The sequence below is a fragment of the Salmo salar genome, chromosome 13 (assembly GCF_965601325.2).
Source record: "Salmo salar chromosome 13, fSalSal1, whole genome shotgun sequence".
In the NCBI taxonomy this organism is placed as follows: Eukaryota; Metazoa; Chordata; class Actinopteri; order Salmoniformes; family Salmonidae; genus Salmo; species Salmo salar.
Window position 1 is genome coordinate 34,951,490 of NC_138303.1, and position 21,011 is coordinate 34,972,500.

At 44.0% G+C, this 21,011-nt stretch overlaps 1 protein-coding gene across 4 annotated transcripts in view; it reads left to right on the forward strand.

Moving 5' to 3' along the window:
• The window catches only part of LOC106566910 (signal peptide, CUB and EGF-like domain-containing protein 3), a 103,492-nt gene that overhangs the window by 23,871 nt on the left and 58,610 nt on the right, over nucleotides 1–21,011 (forward strand). For all 4 annotated transcript variants that reach the window (XM_014135494.3, XM_014135495.3, XM_014135496.3 and 1 more), the window contains exons 3-4: nucleotides 4,433–4,558; nucleotides 18,814–18,948. In XM_014135494.3, the coding sequence (XP_013990969.1) occupies nucleotides 4,433–4,558; nucleotides 18,814–18,948 (261 nt within the window). The remainder of the gene's footprint in view (nucleotides 1–4,432; nucleotides 4,559–18,813; nucleotides 18,949–21,011) is intronic.

The window sequence follows — 21,011 nt, forward strand, 5'->3', positions numbered from 1 at the left end:
CTCTGACATCATTGCATCTCCCAATAGAACAGCAGAATATGTAGTGCAACTTTTTTTTTACCACACGGCTGAAGAGAGAGGATCGAGATGTTGCGTAAAAGGACAGAGAGAAAAAGACAGGTGCAGCCGACTGCTCTTTTGTGTCAAAGATTAAATGAAGCTGTACATTTCGTGCACATGTTAGAGAAGAGAGTTAAGATAGTGGATGAAAAAGCAATCAGAGGCTTCTGTCTGCCAAGAAGTCAGGGATGTTTCCACAGCCCAGGGCTGCCCGTGACTGTCTATAGCCTGTCAGACACAACCCTGTTTTTGTAGTAGGGAGCGTTCAAAGCCTCTGGATCGTTCTTTCCCCCCGTTTTTATTAGTATTACTGCAGAACCATATTTCACAATGTCAACCCCCCACCCACTCCTAAGATTATTCTAGAATTTATTTGACTGTGTTTTTCATGGCTGTTTGCCTTCAGGTTATAAAAGTTTGCTTTTAAATAAATAAAATAAAAAAAGTGGCCAGTAGAGCTCTGATACCTGAAAGAGTCTTCGCCTCTCTCTTCATCAGCAGTATGTCTGCATAGACTCCTCAAGGCCGATAAACACCATACTGGAAGTGTAGTTGATGGCCGTGAGCTGCCTGTCTCCCCTATACTGGCTGTGGTAAATAATCATAGAAGGTAGAAGGCAATGCAGTACAGCACAAGGCTTTTAATACATAATTCATTTTCAAAGACTGCTGTTTTCTGCTAAGGGCAACAAACCTGATCAAATTGAACAAGTGTGCGTTTCAAACTCATTCAAAAGTTGTGCACGCAGAGCAGTAGATGTGATACTGTAGTGGTGTAGATCTGGTGTTACTGAAACAAACACCTTAAACCCTGGCAAAACATGGGCCAATGGGTTCAGCCGCTTGTATATGCTGAGGTGGAATTACAGCCTTTGCTATCATAACATTTGCCTTGTGATTGTGGAAGAAGAAGTGTGGAAATGGAGATATTAGGATAGCTGTACAAATATACTCTTCTGTGTTGCTTTTCAGTTAATTCTGAAACCGTACACATGAGAGGATTACTCAAATCAAATCAAATGTATTTGTCACATGCGCTGAATACAACAGGTGTAGACTTTATCATGAAATGCTTACTTATGAGCCCTTTCCAAACAATGCAGAGTTAAAAAGTAAGAAACATTAGCACATTGTTTTTTTAAACAAGTAACACAATAAAATAACATTAAAGAGGCCATATACAAGGAATACCAGTGCCACGTCAATGTGCAGGGGTACAAGGTACTTCAGGTAGTTGAGGTAGTATGTGCATGTAGGTAAGTTGTAAAAGTGACTAGGCAATCAAGATGTGAAAGTGTGTCTATGTGTGAGTGTGTGCATGCGTGTGTATTTTGTGTTTGTGAGCGTAGGTAGTGTACGAGTGTGTGTGTGTATGTGTGTGTTGTTGTGTCAGTGTAGTATGTGTGAGTGTGTGGGTAGAGTCCTAACTGGAGCACCCAGTCCAGCTAGCTGATGTGTCTGCCTATCAGCTACTCTATATCCCACGTCAGGAACTGGATGAGGAGGCTTTGTCTTGGAGGCTAAAGGCAATGTTTTCCCTCGTACGGTAAAGGAGGCTAAAGGCAATGTTTTCCCTCGTACGGTAAAGGAGGCTAAAGGCAATGTTTTCCCTCGTACGGTAAAGGGATTATCATCAGCAGAGGCCTCATTATGATCGTAATGATGCGGAAACAATATGATTTTAATGACTGACTCACTCACATGCCAGACGCTCCTTTTCTCTCTTTCTCTCATACACACACTCTCATACACACATACTACACATAGGCCAAGTGCACCCAAACACACAGCCCAGAGCGTCCTGCAGGTGATGCTTGGATATACTGCATTGCATTTTCTAAACTCGTTGGTTCGAGCCCTGATTGCTGATTGCCTGACAGCCATGGTATATCAGGCCGTATACCACGGGTATGATATTTTAAAAATGTCTTTACTGCTCTAATTATGTTGGTAGCCAGTTTATAATAGCAAAAAGGAACCACGGGGGTTTGTGATATATGGCCAGTATACAACAGCTAAGGGCTGTGTCCAGGCACTCTGTGGTGCGCCGTGCATAAGAACCGCCCTTAGCCGTGGTATATTGGCCATATACCACTCCCCTTCAGGCCTTATTGCTTAATTATACTGTATGTTTTTGCCTATGTCTCTGCAGGTCTACCCATACAATAACACTAAGGTTGAGCATTCTGTATTCGTCATTAGAATTCCATCGAAATATAGAAACATGTATAGGTAAAGACAGCTAGTGTTTTTACCCTGCCAATAGAGGTCCTTAGAGTCCTGCTGAGAGAGGAGGAGATAAATAAACCATAATAGAGATACAGGATAATAATACATATTGATATACTAGTTATAGACGTGGTACTTGTTCCTCTATTGCTGATGAGTCATGACTCATGGTGTGTGGAGGGAACTTTGGTCCTTAGTGTGGTCTCAGGTGACATGCTGCTCTTAGACACCCGTTGGCAGGCTGGCACACACACCTTGGCAGTGGCACAGCCTCTGTCTGAGGATGCCAAGGAGGTTGTCTGGGAGAGCAGGGAACAGGGAACATGACAGGCTGGTTCAGAACCATTCTATCCACTCAATCTAGTCCATCAGCATGGGAACCACTGCACTGCAGCATCATGCGTCAGTGCCTGTTAGCAAAGTCCCCTGTCCAAGTCATTACAGAAACCTCTCTCTCTTTTTCTCTCTCTCTCTCTCTCTCTCTTTCTCTCGCTCCCCTCTCTCTCCCCCCTCTCTCACTCTCTTTCTCTCTCGCTCTTATTGTCTCTCCTTCTCTCTCTTGATCTCTCTTTATTTTAACCCCTAGAACAGTACTTTGTTTTTATCTCATTGGTATTGCCCATGGAGTAAATCCACCTGTTTGATAGGAATTTGATGCTGCTCCATTCAATGTGAATGAGTCAAATAGGTCTGTAACAGACTGAATACTGAACAGACTGAACAATGGTGTTGGATAGAATCATGTTGATCTTGAGAAATGTCAGTGTTGTGAACAAGAGGGAGGAAGCCTCCTCTCGTTGAGGGGATGAGATTCTCTTAGCCCGGGGTAGATGAGAGTGAGACTGGCATTAGTGTGTCTCCTGTGTGACATCATGGGATGGAGCAGCAGAAACTTGTGGTGGCAGGCAGCTCTGGGAGTTAGAGGGAGAGTGCACTGGTCCAGGCTCAGCCCATTGCTGTCGAGTCAAATCAAGCACTGAGGCATCTGTACCAGGCAGCTACAAAGACGTGCCGAACCACCCAGATCATTGGCCCTAAATGGGTCAGAAAATAAAAGATGGGGTGCATCTCCAACTCTGCCTCAGCTCCATGTCTTCCTCAGCTCCCTGCCTGCATCCCTGCATGCCTCCCTGACTGCTTCCCTATCTCCCTGCCTATCTGCCTAACTACCTGCTTGTCTCCCTGCCTGTCTGCCTCCCTGTCTCTCTGCCTGTCTGCCTACCTCCCTGTCTGTCTCCCTGCCTGTCTGCCTCCCTGTCTCCCTGCCTGTCTGCCTACCTCCCTGTCTGTCTCCCTGCCTGTCTGCCTGTCTGCCTACCTCCCTGTCATCCTCCCTATCTGCCTCCCTGCCTGCCTCCCTGCCTGCCAGCGCATCATCAGAGCCTCTTCAGCCACCTCCACAACAGGCCACTCTATTCCTCTGTCATCTTTATGCTGCTCACTGACTGGAGTGTTGGTTCAGCTGCACGTCTGCCTCTCCTCAGTATTACTCATGTCCTTTGCTTTCTTTCTTTCTCTCGCTCTCTCCCTCTCCCTCTCTCTCCCCTCTCCCTCTCCCTCTCTCCCCCTCTCTCTCTCTCTCTGTCTCTCCCTCTCTCTCTATCTCTCTCTCTATCGCTTTCTCTCTCTCTATCCTACCATCCATGGTCTCATCTGTAATATCACCTTGTGTTCAATGCCACATTCACATTCTCCACACACTGTACGCCTAATAAACGTAATGTACTGTACCCTCTCTGCCTGCTTCTAAATTTGTCTGCCATTATTTATAGAACATTGCATATATCATACTCTCTTTGCACGTCTGCTTTTGTTTCACACCCATTCACTGATTTATTATATTCTGATTCATCTTTAGTGTTCCTGTATATTTCCCTTTTTATCTTCTGCTCTTGGATTTGTACTACTTATGCAGATTTCATGAGGGATACATGCACCAATGTTTCGGACTAAAATTATTATAATTTTTTTTTTAAACATACTCCTTGAACATCTCACAAGTACCTAAGTTTGTCATATCGATCTCTGTTTCATTTGAACAAGAACACCCTCTCAGGCTGTATGTCCACACATTGGGTGGTGGGGTGAAGGTCAAACATGAAAATACCATAGTCCTAACCCATCCCCCTGTCTCTTCCTGCAGATTTAGACGAGTGTGCGAGTGAATACAACGGCGGCTGTGTCCATGACTGCATCAACATCCCGGGGAACTACAGGTGCACATGCTATGACGGATTCCGCCTTGCACACGACGGACACAACTGCCTCGGTGAGTGTGTCAGCTGATGATCAGCTTTATGACATTTACAGTCATTTAGCAGATGCTCTTATACAGAGCAACTAACAGTAATGAGTGGATACATTTACATACTGATCCCCCATGGGAATCAAACCCACAACCCTGGCATTGTAAGCTGTACCATGCTTTACCAACTGAGCTCCACGGGATCTTGTGTCCGTTCAGTCACTTTGTTTAGGATAGCCCAAGGAGAGAACTAAAATACTGCCTACAGAAGGTCCCTGAGTAGGAAATGCCTGGTTTCCATTCAACTGCACATGTGCAAGTCCTAAACATTGAACTTGACATAATTCATGATGTTGCATTAATTAATCTTCCAGACTGGATGTCTATTATACTTCAGAGAAGGGCTTTGGGGGAGGGATCATTTATTTGTCAGGGCTAATGTGTTATGTTTAGACTACTACTGTAGTTCACTTCTGGCAGACGTTTCCTGGTCCCACATAGCAGGATGAAACTCTCACGCCTTCTGTATTCCACGTGCAAAAAAAGACCCCCCTTTTTTTCAACAAGTCTGGGTCAAAAGAGTGAATTGATGAAGAGCTTGACCCTGGGTTCAGGGCTCTGAGTGAGCTGTCAGTGGACCATACTTTCTCATGGTTTAATATTACACCAGTGTGCCATTCATATTAGCCCCTTGGAGCACACATTCAACTTAAAAGGCTACAACATTAAGGGAAAGTAATTCTGCTCTGCTGCTTAGCATAGCCACCCTCTCTCCTCTCCCTTCTCCCCTCTCTCCCTTCTCCCCCTCTCTCCCACAGTCTCTCTCGCCCTGCTCCAAAACCTCAAGTCAAACCTGGCTTCTCAGACAGAAACGTTTTATTTGAACCTCATCATCAAACATGTGGACCTTTGATGTTGTTTGCTGCTGTGTGTTGACCATGAATGAGAATAGCAAGGGTGATATGATATAACTACTCATATTTCATAGACAGGTTATGGGTTGACAGATGTCTCTCTCTCTCTCTTCTGTCTGTGAGTCCTGTACTGTCTCTTTAGGTATTATCGTCAGTTTACAAAATGCTTCATTGGTGATAGGATAGAGTGATGTGTTGGTGGTGAATTAAATCACTGTGTTCTTTCTTACACGCTAACATGAACAGTAGATCAACTACGACTTTACTTATCAACACAGTAAACATGCCATGGGCAGTCAACAGGACTCATATCTATTTCTCATGCCCTTATAGAACTGAAAATAGCAAAGTGTCTCCGTAGACTGATAAACATGTACAGGCTTGAGGGGGCCGTTGCCTGCCTCGCTTTGTTACACCAGTTTCTCTCTCTCTCTCTCGCTCTCTCTCGCTCTCTCTTCCCTCACACACACACACACACACACACACACACACACACACACACACACACACACACACACACACACACACACACACACACACACACACACACACACACACAAGCGTGCACAACATGCATAGTCTGAAACAGGGTTATTTTCCAAGTCATTTAGCAGAGCCCATTTATTTGTGTGTGGATCATTTGCTATGCTGTGGATGAGCTCTTGCCTTGCATGCAGGTGTGTAACTGGAGTATCTGTGGTTATGGGCCTGCTGCCTCTTCAGGCCATGCTTCCATCAATCCCTTAGATATACAGTGTCTTCAGAAAGTATTCATACCCCTTGACTTATTCCACATTTTCTTTTGTTACAGCCTGAATTCAAAATGTATTAAATGCATTTTTTTCTCTCACTGATCTACACAAAATACCCCATAATGACAAAGTAATTTTTTTTTTTTGGGGGGGGGGGGATTCTTTGTGATTTTATTGAAAATTAAATACAGAAATATCTCATTTACATAAGTATTCACACCAGTGAGTTGATACGTGTTAGAATCACCTTTGGCCGTGATTACAGCTGTGAGAATTTCTGGGTAAGGCTCTAAGAGCTTTGCACTCCTGGATTGTACAATATTTGCAAATTATTCTTGAAAATAATCTTCCAGCTCTGTCAAGTTGGTTGTTGATCATTGCTAGACAGACATGTTCAAGTCTTGCCATAGATTTTCAAGCCGATTTTAAGTCAAAACTGTAACTAGGCCACTTTATCCAAAGAAAAAACTCCCTAGTCTTTGCCGATGACAAGCATACCCATAACATGATGCAGCCACCACAATGCTTGAAAATATGAAGTGTGGTTCTCAGTGATGTGTTGTGTTGGATTTTCCCCAAACATAACGCTTTGTATTCAGGACATGAAGTTAATTTCTTTGCCAATTTTTTGCAGTTTTACTTTAGGGCCTTATTGCAAAAAGGATGGATATGTTGAAATAGTTTTATTCTGTACAGGCTTCCTTCTTTTCTCTCTGTCATTCAGGTTTTTATTGTGGAGTAACTACAAGGTTGTTGATCCCTCCTCATTTTTCTCCTGTCACAGCCATTAAACTCTGTAACTGTTTTAAAGTTACCCTGGGCGGTTTCCTTCCTCTCCGGCAACTGAGTTATGATGGACGCCTGTATCTTTGTAGTGACTGGGTGAATTGATACACTATCCAAAGTGTAATTAATAACTGCTCCATGCTAAAAGGGATATTCAATATCTTCTCCCTCCCCCATCAATCAATAGCTGCCCTTCTTTGCGTGGCATTGGAAAACCTCCCTAGTCTTTGTAGTTGGATCTGTGTTTGAAATTCACTGCTTGACTGGAGGACCTTAAAGACAATTGTATGTGTGGGGTACAGAGATGAGGCAGTCTTTCAAAAATCTTGTTAAACACTATTATTGCACACAGAGTAAGTCCATTCAACTTACATAATTCCACTTTGACATTATGGGGTATTGTGTGTTGGCCAATGACACAAAATCTCAATCCATTTGAAATTCAGGCTATAACACAACAAAATGTGGAAAAAGCTTGTCCTTGTATTTCTGCATTACACATGGTTTTATTGGTAATGTGTTGTAGCTAATCCCCCACCGGACGTGAGTAACGTGGTTGAATCATCATTGAATAATGTAATAATTTTACCTCCCTTAGAGACAATGCAGTAACACATTAAAGACATGCTCCAGTACTTTGGCAACTAAGAAAGCATATATTTTAAACCTCCCCTCATACATGCATAATCTATGACCAGAATTAGTGTTTTAGCTCAATTAGCCACAAAATCCCAAGTTTGAATAGATGTTTTATGGTCACATACACCAGGTAGGTGCAGTGAAATATGTTGTTTTACAGGGTCAGCCATAGTAGAAGAGCACCCCTGGAGCAAATTAGGGTTTAGTGCCTTGCACAAGTACACATCGACAGATTTTTCACTTTGTCAGCTCGGGTATTCGAACCAGCAACCTTTTGGTTACTAGCCCAACACTTGAACTGCTAAGCTACCTGCCCACATTACACATGGTTTTACTGGTAATATGCTGTAGCTTGTCCCCCAGTCGTTGTGAATAACGTGGATGAATCATCATTGTATCATTTCATCATTTTACCTCCATTAGAGACAATGCAATAACACACGCAATTAAACATATTTTTATTTTTGTTGCACACGTTCAATGTTTAACAAAAGTAAAGCATACATATTTAGCAATAAACTGTTTCGCTAAAATCTTTTGAGTAGGTAAAGCATTAACTAGTTGGTGTTGAAAGGTTTTCTATCTTTTGAGCGTCGCCTATTCTTTCCTAGCAGTTACCCTAGCCTGGCTTTGTGGGCTTGATGAGAGTTTGGAAGATTTGGGAAGAAACTGTCTTGTACATCCCCGCTCTGGAATTCTAAGTGATTAATTCTTACCACAGAAACATGAGAGGAAGAGGCATTGTGGGGGTTTCATGTTCCCCCTTAACTTCCTAAAGGTTTAAGTGCCTTTGGCCCCGTTCAATAAGATTAGTTCTGTTGGCCTGTAACTGGAGTTGCTGTGCAGATGGTGCTCAGAGGAGCTCAGACCTAATAGAGGCTCTGGCTAGTGGGTTGGAGAGCAGACTGACACCTGGACAGTATCACTGTAATCAGTGAGTCACTCACTCCTAGAACCACCTGATCCGATCCTCCGAAGTTCACACAGAGCCAAGACCCTTTCGCCCTTACACACTGAAAATAAGTTTGTATAAGACATGAGGTTGATGATCCACATGCTTGGGTGGCTTTGACTCCCTCACTCCTCTCTCACACGGCCCTGACCGCTGCTCTCCTGTCCTGTTGCCCTCTCTCACACAGCCCTGGCCGCTGCTCTCCTCTTCTGTTGCCCTCTCTCACACGGCCCTGGCCGCTGCTCTCCTCTCCTGTTGCCCTCTCTCACACGGCCCTGGCCCTAGCCAGCAGGGGGTGCTGTGTCTGCTAGTCAGGCCAGGGGCCGGGTTGGGTTAGACAGGGAAAGGGGAAAGGGGGATACCTAGTCAGTTGTGAGTCGCTAACGAGGCATTCTCCTGGCCCCCGCCGACCTGCCCGCACCACATGAGTCCTGGTAATTGGCCGCTCTAGCAGTGGTTAATGATGTTGGGCGGCAGCGGCAGGCGGTAGAGCGTGCAGTCGACCGTAGCCTCACTGGGCTGCTCAGGTTTCTGTGGCCTCCCTTGTCTCCCCTGAATGCCCTACACACCTCACAAAGACATCAGGAAGTCAGGAATTCAGGTGGAAGCAATGTGATGTCACAGCGCAGTGAATCTGTGCATGTGGAGCAAGACATCGCTATGGGTCGCTGTATAATTTACCTCATGGTGCGCTCTGTAGTCACTGATGTCTCGAGATCTCTACGACGAGGCACGCTGCAGTGAAGTAGTGAAGCGGAAACAATGTTATTATATTCTTTATGAGTGAAATGGCTTTTGTTTTGAAGACCTTACCACACCTAGTCCACAATTGTGTTTGGCACAGAAGGGATTTTTAGGCTCTTAAAAAGGAGCCTATAGCGATTCATAGATGTGTGATGTCCAGTATTCCCCACTAAGGTACAAATGTCCCTACATTTATGAGCTATGTGTTTTCTTTTAGGACCTCTAGAAACCTAAATTCCTTCTTATCATTGGTAATGTATGGTCCATTGGAATCACTCAAGTAGGGCTATGTGGTGCCAAATATCATTACCATCTGTGAAAATACACCCTGATGGATTTATAGCTAGCAAACCACAAATCACATCTTTACTAACCTTTGCCCCCGGCAGAAAAACATTATAGGGGATCACATTACTGATATTATGTCAAGCATGGCCAGGTCAAAGAGAGACACAGCACAGAAGAATGGACATAGACAAATAAAACACAGATGCCCTGTCTGTCTGTGTTCTCTGAATGGAAAAAGCATTGCCAAAACATGGCCACCCCTGCTCCTACCCTACCACCACAGAGCCTGACAGCCCACAGATAAACAGAAACACACGCCACGGATGGATGTGTGGAAGGCAGCAATGTCTCCAGAGCAATGTGTGTTGTAATGATTCAGGTCCTGTCCTCTCCAGCTGTCCAGCTGTCTGAGCTGTTATCATCACCGCATTATGTTTACTTATTCATCGACATCGCTTCTCTCTCTCTCTCTCTGTCTCTCTCTCTCTCTCTCTCTCTCTCTCTGTCTCTGTCTCTGTCTCTCTCTGTCTCTGTCTCTGTCTTTGTCTCTCTCTCTCTCTCTCTGGTATCATCCTGTCAGTTGTAGGAGCAGTTCACTCAAAAGATCATCTCAGCAACAAGATCAATACTATTACTGTGATAACATTTTATTTCTTAAACACTCTGTTTATAAAGGCTTTGCATAATGCTTCACATCATACTATTACACATTTCTGTCAGTGAAGAGCAGGAATATTAGTCATTGTATTCACTGTTCAACCTCTAACCAAAGTTGAATGTGATTTCCTTATTCTCTTCTGTGATAATCCCATTCCCATGGCAACGGCCCCTCTGACTAAGTGGAAAAACTTTGTTTTCTCCCCAATCTAGTGTGACAGCTTTGAGTGATCGCTTTGTTGAGCCTGTATACCTGATGTATTATTGACCAGGGGGCTGTTGTTAAAGTGCAATCACCAGAGTGCCTCACGTTGATTCGCTACATCCTCATTCTTTGAAGCAAGCAGCCTTTAATGCAACACTTTTAACCCCACCCCCTCCCCCATCACCACCCCTCTCTTGACTCAATCTCAACAGATTGGATTTGATTCTCTCCTGGACATGAGGAGATTACTTTAACCTCACTGTTCCCCTTTGTGTGTAAATATGTTAGCTGTCTGAGAGGGAGCCCAGATAATGATGCTCTGGTAAAGTAAAGGCCATCACTCCTCTGGTTTGATCCAGGGGAAATCACAAATCCCAGGTTCTCTGGCAGTTTAGTAATCACCCTCCCCTCCACCATCTCTCCATTGCAGATGTAGATACCCAGAGTACTCTGGTCAGATACCCTCCTCTCCCCAGAGTGCAATCACTTTGCTGTTGTGACACGCACAAATTGGGTTTTGGCAGAGAGGCTTTCCAAAGTCCAGGTAGGGGAGATGAAGCGTGGAGGGTGGAGTGGTGAGTTGTAAGGGAGGAGGAGGATTTGGGTTTCGTGCGTTAGCTGGCTCCTGAAGAGGATATCAACACTCTCACTCCATCAGGATTGTTCGTCCCCATCCACCATGAAATTAACAATTCCAGCTGAGCCGACTGGCAGGGTTTGGGGGGAAAGTCAAGCCTGGGATTGGGCTTTAGGGATGCAAGCATCCAGCAGAGAGCAAGCCGTCAGGCTGCAGACGTCAGGGCCTCTTGTCTGCTTGACACGAGCCTGTCCACCCAAACACACATTCTGGGGTTTGTTTTTAAAATACTTTGACCTGTTTTAAAGGAAGAGAGGAATCTCATTTGGTATGACCAAAGCAAATTTTTTATTATGGAATAACCGAGTTAGACAGTGGAAGTTTAGGTTCTCTGTGTATATTTACCAAAAACTGTTACCTGAGCAACGAGTGCATCGTTGGAGGCTGGGCTTAGATCAAAGCAGCATTAGCTTTGTTTATATCGTGTTGGTATGACAATAAGCTGTTCTACTGAAATACCTCCCTAGAGTCGATTGACAGACAGGTGCTAAGTAACATAATAATAAAATCCATTAGTTTTGCATTGGATGCGTCTCAATTAGAGTTGCACATTTTGGGGAATATTCAGAGGTGGAAACTGTGCATGGGAATTAGTGGAAATATATGGGAATTAACAGGAATATATAGGAATTAATGGAAATATATGCAAATTAATATTAATATCATTTAAATGTAGATGTTTTTTGCATTGGATATATTTACCATATCATATGGAGACAGAAACATAAACCTTTTACCTTATCATAAGTAGACATAATTGCAAATTATTAAATCCTTCCAATAGAAATAAAAAAAAATATTTAGTTACGATTTCAACTTTAATGAAATGAGTTGACTCTTCACATGGGATGGTTTCAATGAACAACAAAAGAAAGGGAATATTGAATGATCCCCAATGATCCATCGCATCTCCCAAAAACGGTTTCAACATACATCTGTAAAATGATAGTCTAGAAACTAAAGCTTTGGTTGCTTTCCTCTCAGGCTTCCATGTCTTTTTCCTGGACCTTCTCAATGTCTACCTCTTTAACATCAGACACTGAGGGCTCATCTTCACTGTCATTTTCCAACCTTGTTGAGGATGGCTCGTTGTCAGGCTCAAAAAGACTCAAATTTGCCCGGATGGCCACCAATTTTTCAACCCTTGTATTGGTCAGCCTGTTGTGTGCTTTGGTGTGTATGTTCCCAAATAAGGACCAGTTGCGCTCTGAGGCGGCTGATGTCGGTGGGATTTGGAGGATGATGGAGGCAACAGGGAAAAGAGCCTCAGATCCACAAAGTCCCTTCCACCAGGTGGCTGATTAGATATGTTGGCACGATTGCCATATTGCATCTCCATCCATTGGTTGGAAGTGTACTGCCCCAGACTGCCAAGAACCTTGCCCTCATCCAGGCCAAGGTGGCGAGACACGGTAGTGATGACACCATAGACCTTGTTGATCTCTGCACCAGACAGGATGCTCTTGCCAGCATACTTGCCAGCATACTTGGGGTCCAACATGTACGCTGCGGCGTATATGGGCTTCAGGCAGAAGTCTTCAAGTTTTTTGATGTATTTCAGAACTGCAGTTTTCTCTGCTTGGAGCAACAGTGAAGTGGGCAGGGCAGTACGGATTTCTTCTCAGACATCTGCAAGCAGAGTCTGAACATCAGACAGGATGGCATTGTCTCCCTCAGTTCTTGCAATGGCTACTGCTATAGGAGACATTCATCAGCATTACTCTGACTACGTTCCTCCATTGAGTCAAAAAACGTCTGATTCCAGGAGGACCATGAGCTGTTGCTATCGATAAGGTGTCTGATTCATAATTTTCACCTCGAATAGAAGTAGAGGGACTTTTGTCAGAGGTTGCTTGTTGTGAGCGCCGAGGGAACTTTATGCACTTGGCCAGATGATTCTGCATCTTTGTTGCGTTCTTCACATATGATTTGGCACAGTATTTGCAAATGTGCACAGCTTTTCCTTCTACATTAGCTGTAGTGAAGTGTCTCCACACATCAGATAGTGGCAATGGCATTTTCCTGTAAAGATTAGAAGAAAAAAAAGTTTTAAAAAAAGAATAAAAAACAAAATGCATCGCAGTGCTAGCTGTGCCGCCAGAGATTCTGGGTTTGAGCCCAGGCTCTGTCGCAGCCGGCAGTGACCGGGAGGCCCATGGGGCGGTGCACAATTGGCCCAGCGTCGTCCAGGTTAGGGAGGGTTTGGCCGGCAGGGATCTCCTTGTCTCATCGCGCACTAGCGACTCCTAGCGACTCCTAGCGACACATTGGTGCGGCTGGCTTCCGGTTTGGATGTGCATTGTGTCAAGAAACAGTGTGGCTTGGTTGGGTAGTGTTTCGGAGGACGCATAGCTCTCGACCATCGCCTCTCCCGAGTCCGTACAGGAGGTGCAGCGATGAGACAAGACTGTAACTACTACCAATTGGGGAGAAAAAAGGGGTAAAAAATGAAAAAAAAGATAGTTAAGCAGTTAGATTAAACAACTCCTTTGTAAGATATTTTTTTATGAAACATGTATGGAAACAGGTGAATTAACACTCCTCAGTTAGCAGGGTCAAGCAAGCTAAAACCCAAATGGTAGCAAAAACTAGCTAGCAGAAATTGTTAACAAGTTAGAAATGATTTAAACACACTTTGCTGTAGGCTTCTATTTACTAGTTAACAAAAAATCATGTATGTCGTATAAAATATAATCACCCCACCCAGTATTGTAATCAAAACTTACCAGAAAGCATGTAGTCCTTGGCTCAGACAGTGTAGTGGTGTGGGCTCAATAGCATCTCATTAGTGTGCAAGATCTTGAGAATCAGAAGTACATGTGATGGAAGAATGCACTGTGCATGCGGAGGGTTGCAATTCCATTGAGTTGGGGATAGTTTAACCAAAATATGTCACAAGACCTAGAATTGCCTTATGTGTATCCCACAAAAAAATGGTTCACTTGTTATAAGTTCCGTTTTTTGATGAATCTAAGCAAGATTCCCCAAATTCCCGGGCTTAACTTCCCATGGAAATTTCCGGAAAGTTTCCCACCCTTTGCAACCCTCGTCTCAATCCACCGCATCTGCCTATGTCTCACTTCCGCATCTGCTGTGAAAGGTGGCAGAGCTAGAGTGGAGTTTGTCAAACCATGAGACACATCACAAAAATCAGTCTTCTCACAAAAATGTATGTAGGGTCCAAACGGTTATTATGACCACGCTATGGAAAGGGGAGACTCTCACGAACACGGTGGTGGTCTCTACGACCCACACAAGTGTAAGTGGACTCGTCTGTGGTCGGTACCGTTGATGTGCCGACTTCTGTTTGTAGCGTCCGAACAGTTTGGGCTACACGCTAATGTTACCCCACTGTGGAAAGGGGTGATTCTCCAGTATATATTTCTTTAATGGAAGTATGAATGTAGTTTTGTGCCTACCCAAAAATGAGGTTAAATATGTTTTTTTTTTTATATTTAAAATAAATAAATATATATATATATATATCCTGAGCTTTCTTATATCTCCTAGATAAAGGACAAACACTTCGAAACCTTGTTTCTTATGATTTAGTTCTTCACTGTCTTTTTTTGCGTTTTCTCTGGGTAAAGGCCAAATTCAACATTTTATCAAATCATTTTTTAAATATATTTTTATACCTAAATGGGTCCACACACAACAATTTAGACTTTTAAGAATTAAAATCTAAATGCAGCCTAAGCAAAGGCTTTGTTTGTTTTTGTGTATTGTGGTCACGCTAGTCAGGGTTTAAATCAGCTTTAATAACATCTATACATTGGCTTAACCTAAGGAAGTGCATTGTCTAACCAATAAAAAGTATCTCTAGCCTAGTAGCTCTCCCACTGCTCTGAGTTCAGTTTCTCAACCACCCACCTAATGAACAGAGAGTGTGTTTGTGCTCAGGCAACACATTCACTTGTGCAACCTCCTGCTGACATGTGCTTGATAAGCGCTGCGTGTTTGTTTACGCGTGGCCTGTGTCTGTGTGCACTCAGGGCTCCTCTCAGAGCGCCTCGGCTCGGTTCAAACCTGGCGCCGTGGTCACTGTTCAGTCAAGAGGGTGGAAAGAACGAGCCGTGTCATTGAACTCCAGAGGCAACGGAGAGGAAAGAGGAAATCCCCTAATCCTGTTTAAAAAAGAAAGGATCTTGTTTTAATTTGGGACTAGCTCTCTATGCTCCCCCCCTTCCTCCTCCCACCTACCGATGCTCAGCAAAGCCAACGGGATGTTTATCTTCATAATGTCTCCCTCACCTACCAGGGCAGCTCAGGCAGCACAGCATGCTGTTTGTGTGCTGCCTTCAGCCTGGCCCTTATTGCTGCCTTATTAGGGAGTGTGTGTTTCTTATACCCCTGTAAATGAAAAGCACAAACAGGGCGAATGGCCGGCTTCGGTCTCACCTCTTCATGTCTCTGGGCTGTCTGCTCTGGTCTGGATCCCAAAGAAATGCCTGTCTGTCTGCCTGTCTGCCTGCCTGTCTGTTGGGTCTGTGGAAGCACAACTCTTGGTCAGCACTGTGGAGGAGATCCACATCGTTTTTTATTTTCCCCTCAAAACTCTGGTGCTGGGTCAGCAATAAATGTCCCGGGAGTATCTGAACCTTTTCAGAAAAAGACATGAGCACGTCTCCAAAATAAGGGTTGCGGAGTTTTTGTAACTCAGCCGCCATGTTTACACGGCTCCGAAGCTCAGCGCAAGGCCAAATGTTATATATACAGTCAAGGCTATCTGAGAAACCAGCGGACATGGCCTCCGCAAACACAACCAATCTCTTAATCTCCCTCTGTTTGAATCTTCCCGTTTTCCCATCTCCTCCTCACAGCAAAGCGAGGGATAGAGGGAGAGATGTCATGTTTCATAACTGAGGCAGTCCTTTTATCTTCATTAACACATGTTTTTTCCCATACTCTCAAGGTATTTTTGTTAAAAAAAGTTTAAGTCCAAATAACATGATCACTTCTCCTGGCTGTGCCAGAATCCCTTTCCGCTTGGAAATATTTGCTTTGGACGCCAGCCTTGCCTAGCACACAACACAGGCAATTATTGCAGCAGGAGAGATCTGCTGACAGGCAACGCCTCATTTGGTGGGATGAAGGAATCAAGAAATGAAACCTTCATTGATGCGCTGGAGGTTTGGAAAGAGAATTCCCGATTGGCTTTTTGTGGCTGACTGCTTGTTTGGTGTGTATTCATGCATGTGTCATTAGTTTACTTCTCTCCATCTCTCTGTGTGTGTGTGTGTGTGTGTGCCCACTTATTTTGGTGTGTGTATATTTGGGGGGGGGGGGGTCATACAGGTTGGTGTTTGGCTTTATGGTTTATCTGCAAAGGTGCAGCTGCAGGTTCCTTGCAGCTAAGCTGAAAGGTGTTACTGCTGCCACTCTCCCTTTCTTTCACAGAGGAGAAAGATTCTGTTCAATTAAAGCCAAAGCATCTGCACTGAGGCTGGTGTGGATTGCAGCTCTGCTGCTCAAATGGAGCACACTTCACTCTGAAACTTCTCCAACTTCTTCAACCTTCACAGGCCTTCCGGTCTGTCCTTATATCCCTAACTTTATTTCTCATCTCTTTTCAAGGATGCAGGGACAGACACGTCACCTGGCCAGCGATAGTGCTCAGGTTTTCTCAGTGGGCCTTAGTGACATGATTACATTGTTTTGAGAGGAGGCAGACAGCGGTGCTGATGGGCTAGACTTGGCACGTCGTTGGGGTCAGGAGGGTCACACGCCACTAACCCACTTAACTACCCTAGAGGTTTCTGTCTAGTCAGGTTCCACTCTGACATCACTCAAGGGATCACTCCGGAGTTGGAGGTGTGTGTGTGTGTGCATCTGTGTGTGTCTATGTCTGTGTGAAAGAGAGGAGGACAGAGTGAAGTTTAATTTCTAACTATGCTGAGCTGAGTATCCCCCAGAAAGGAAACTTAATCCAGAGGCCTTCTCAGACTGGACAAATAGACAGAAAATTTGTTTCGCATGACGGTTTATTAAAAAAAGCCTTGTGTATACAGCAGACTATTGATGCGTCGAGCATGGGGATGGATAGGGTTCCAGCTGTGTCCGTAGTCAGGGACCGAGCACAGGTCTCCAGGGGAGGAGGAGGCCTGGAGTCACGGCACTGTCACGCATAGGGAATGCTGGGATGACTGGTAACATTACTAACGTCTAATCCCATAGACAGGTCTCTCTTGGGAAAGAGGTCTTTTGACCTCAATGAGAATTCCTGGTTAAATAAAGGTTCAATACAAATATACTGTATATAATATTGTATGACACTGTGCAAGACCATCCTTTTAAAAGGTCTTCAAAGATTAATGGATGGCCCCAAACGTTTTTCATTTGATACTGTTAAATCATTTTAGGGCTATGTTTGGATTTTTCCCACCGTAAGGATGGTGGCTTGATGCTATACATTCAAAAGAGCTTACATCTGGTTTCTCTATGTTCCAATACCCCATGTAGTTACTGGTGTGCTCTGACATTTTTAACAAGTTGTTAATGAATAGATGTTGTGCTGTTAACACTGATTGGGTGTAGTCTCAGTTGGCTTCAGACAGAGAGTACCGAACACCTCTAGTCGTATCTTTTTAGAGTAAGGGGCCCAATGAAGTCTCAATGGGATTAAATGCTATGTCAGCACCTACCGTTAGTACCTACTCATTAGTCTACGGTGCTACGCCCAGTGACAAAGCATAGCCTCAGGAGATACCTCTGTACAGACTACTGCTGTGTGCTGCACTTCACTAGGCTCCAAGTGGCTCTCCTCCCTCTCCACTCCTCCCTCCCTTTCATTACCCCCTCCTCCCTCTCCCCTTCTCCTTCCGCTCCCTCTCCTCCCCTCCGTTTCTTCTCACTCTTTTCCCACCTCTCCTGGCATTCCTTCAGTGGAGGGGCTGACAGACGCTCATCATTGACAGGTACTCTGTTCCAGGTGGATCAGGTTACCACAGTTGCCAGAGGATTGCGCTGCTCAGGCTTAGTGCCGCACAGTTGGAGGCTTTCAAACCGTGAGCCCTCCGCTCCGTCTGCTGCCACAGCAGATAACTATTAACTGAGACACCAACTCTTCAGACAACCCCCTCTGGCTTCTCTTGATTATGTCTCATATCTCCCCCTCATGTTGTGACCTCTGCAGTCTGCCCTGATGAAAACCACTCCCCTGGTTCTATTGTATTGATATGACTGTTATTAGGCTCATACTTTTTCAGAAATGTTCATGAACTCTTGTATTCTCCTGTGTCAACTCTTCCATGCCAACAATCTTCAGTTTTATTATGTTGCTGTCATATTAAGGGGGATACCTAGTCAGTTGTACAACTGAATGCATTCAACTGAAATGTGTCTTCCGCATTTAACCCAACCCCTCTGAATCAGAGAGGTGCGGGGGGCTGCCATAATCGACATCCATGTCTTCGGCGCCCGTGGAACAGTGCCTTGCTCAGGGGCAGAACGACATATTTTTACCTTGTCAGCTCGGGGATTCGATTCACCAACCTGTCGGCTACTGGCCCAACGCTCTAACCACTAGGCTGCCTGCCGCCCCAATATATTTTCCTTCTGTAAAATCTGTCTGACTGGGCGCAAAAAAGTAACTGCAGAAGAAGATCCCTTATTCCCATTGACACTAATGGTTTATCTCCTCATTCATGGACCTATTTCGGTGCAATGATTGTAATGATTGTTCTCTTTTCCTGTTTCATTACAGATGTGGATGAGTGTTCGGAGGGTAATGGTGGCTGTCAGCAGATCTGTGTCAACATGATGGGCAGCTACGAGTGCCGCTGCAGAGAAGGATTCTTCCTGAGCGACAACCAGCACACCTGCATCCAAAGGCCCAAAGGTTAGCATTGCATCCTCAACACACACACACACACACACATTCCAGCGAAAGGACTGCACCAGATTTATGGTGCCAGAGAGGATACCAGTATGAGCTCATTAGTCCTGCTCTCTTACCTGAAGGGGAACTTTAAACTGTTGGGGTCATGACCTCATTATGGTTCCATTCAGGGGAAGTATCATTTACACTGCAGATGGTGCATTTTCATTAAGCCTTGTTTAGGCTTTTATTACAAGTGATAGGCTATAGGTTGAGTCCCAAATGCCACCATGTTCCCTATATAGTGCAACCATTGGGATCTGATCAAAAGTAGTGCACTATGTAAGGAATAGGGTGCCATTTGGGATATACACATACTGTAGCAATACTGCAGGCCTACAGGTATGTCTTCTGTGACTGGTCTGATATGATAGGGAATCAAACCGGGTCTTTGACAGCAGGATCCGCCCTAACAGGCCTGCCCGCAAAAAAGGTGAACAAAGGTAACAGTATGAGTGGTTAGAAAACGCCTGAGCTGTAAGGAAGGCTGTGTTTTGTTCTTTTCAGTCCTTTTCAAATTGAACTGATCTGATCTGGCAGCTTTTTTAAAGCATCAGTTGTATGAATGGCCTCGGGACACCTGAGTTAAATAAATAAAGATTAATCGTGTAGCCAGAAGCGGGAACAACACTTGTTTATGGAGCTTTCCTTTGGAATTGGGATGGATGTGTCAGAGAAGGGAAGGCGTGGAGCCAATCTATTCAGACCCATACATACACAGTGCTTTCAGAAATTATTCACACACCTGCACTTTTTTCACATTTTGTGGTGTTACATCCTGAATTTAAAATGGATTACATTGAGATTGTGTGTCACTGGCCTACACACAACACCCCATAATGTCAAAGTGGAATTATGTTTTTAGACATTTTTACAAATTCATTTAAAATGAAGAGCTGAAATGTCTTGAGTCAATAAGTATTCAACTCCTTTGTTATGGCAAGCATAAATAAGTTCAGTAGTAAAAGTTTGCTTAACAAGTCACAGAATAAGTTGCATGGACTCACTCTGTGTGCAATAATAGTGTTTAACAGGATTTTTGAATGACTACCTTATCTCTTTACCCCACTCATACAATTATCTGTAAGGTCCCTTAGACAAGCTATGCATTTCAAACACAGATTCAACCACAAAGACTAGGGATGTTTTCCAATTGTATTTCTTTATTTTAACTTTATTTAACTAGGCAAGTCAGTTAATAAGAACAAATTCTTATTTTCAATGACGGCCTAGGAACAGTGGATTAACTGCCTTGTTCAGGGGCAGAACGACAGATTTTGACCTGCTCAGGGATTCGTTCTTGCAACCTTTTGGTTACTTGTCCAACGCTCTAACCACTTGGCTACCTGCCGCCCAAAGAATGCCTCGTAAAGAAGGACACATATTTGTAGATGGATAAAAATATATAAAACAGACACTGAATATCCCTTTGAGCATGGTGAAGTTATTAATTACACTTTGGATGATGTATCAATACCCCCAGTCACTACAAAGATACAGGTGTCCTTCCTAACTCAGTTGCCGGAGAGGGAGGAAACCACTCAGGAATTTCACAATGAGCCCAATGGTGACTTTAAAACAGTTTAATGGCTGTGATAGGAGAAAACTGAGGATGATCAACAACATTGTAGTTACTCCACAATACTAACCTAAATGACAGAGTGAAAAGAAGGAAGCCTGTACAGAATAAATATTACAAAACATGCATCCTGTTTGCAACAAGGCACTACATTAATACTACAAAACATGTGGCAAAGAAATAAACTTTTTGTCCTGAATACAAAGCGTTATGTTTGGGGCAAATCCAATACAACAAATTACTAAGTACCACTCTTCATATTTTCAAGCAATGGTGTTGGCTGCATCATGTTATGGGTATGCTTGCCATCGGCAAGGACTAGGGAGTTTTTTTTAGGATACAAAGAAATGGAATAGAGCTAAGCACAGGCAAAATCTTAGAGGCAAACCTGATTCAGTCTGTTTTCCAACCGACACTGGGAGACAAATTCACCTTTCAGCATGAC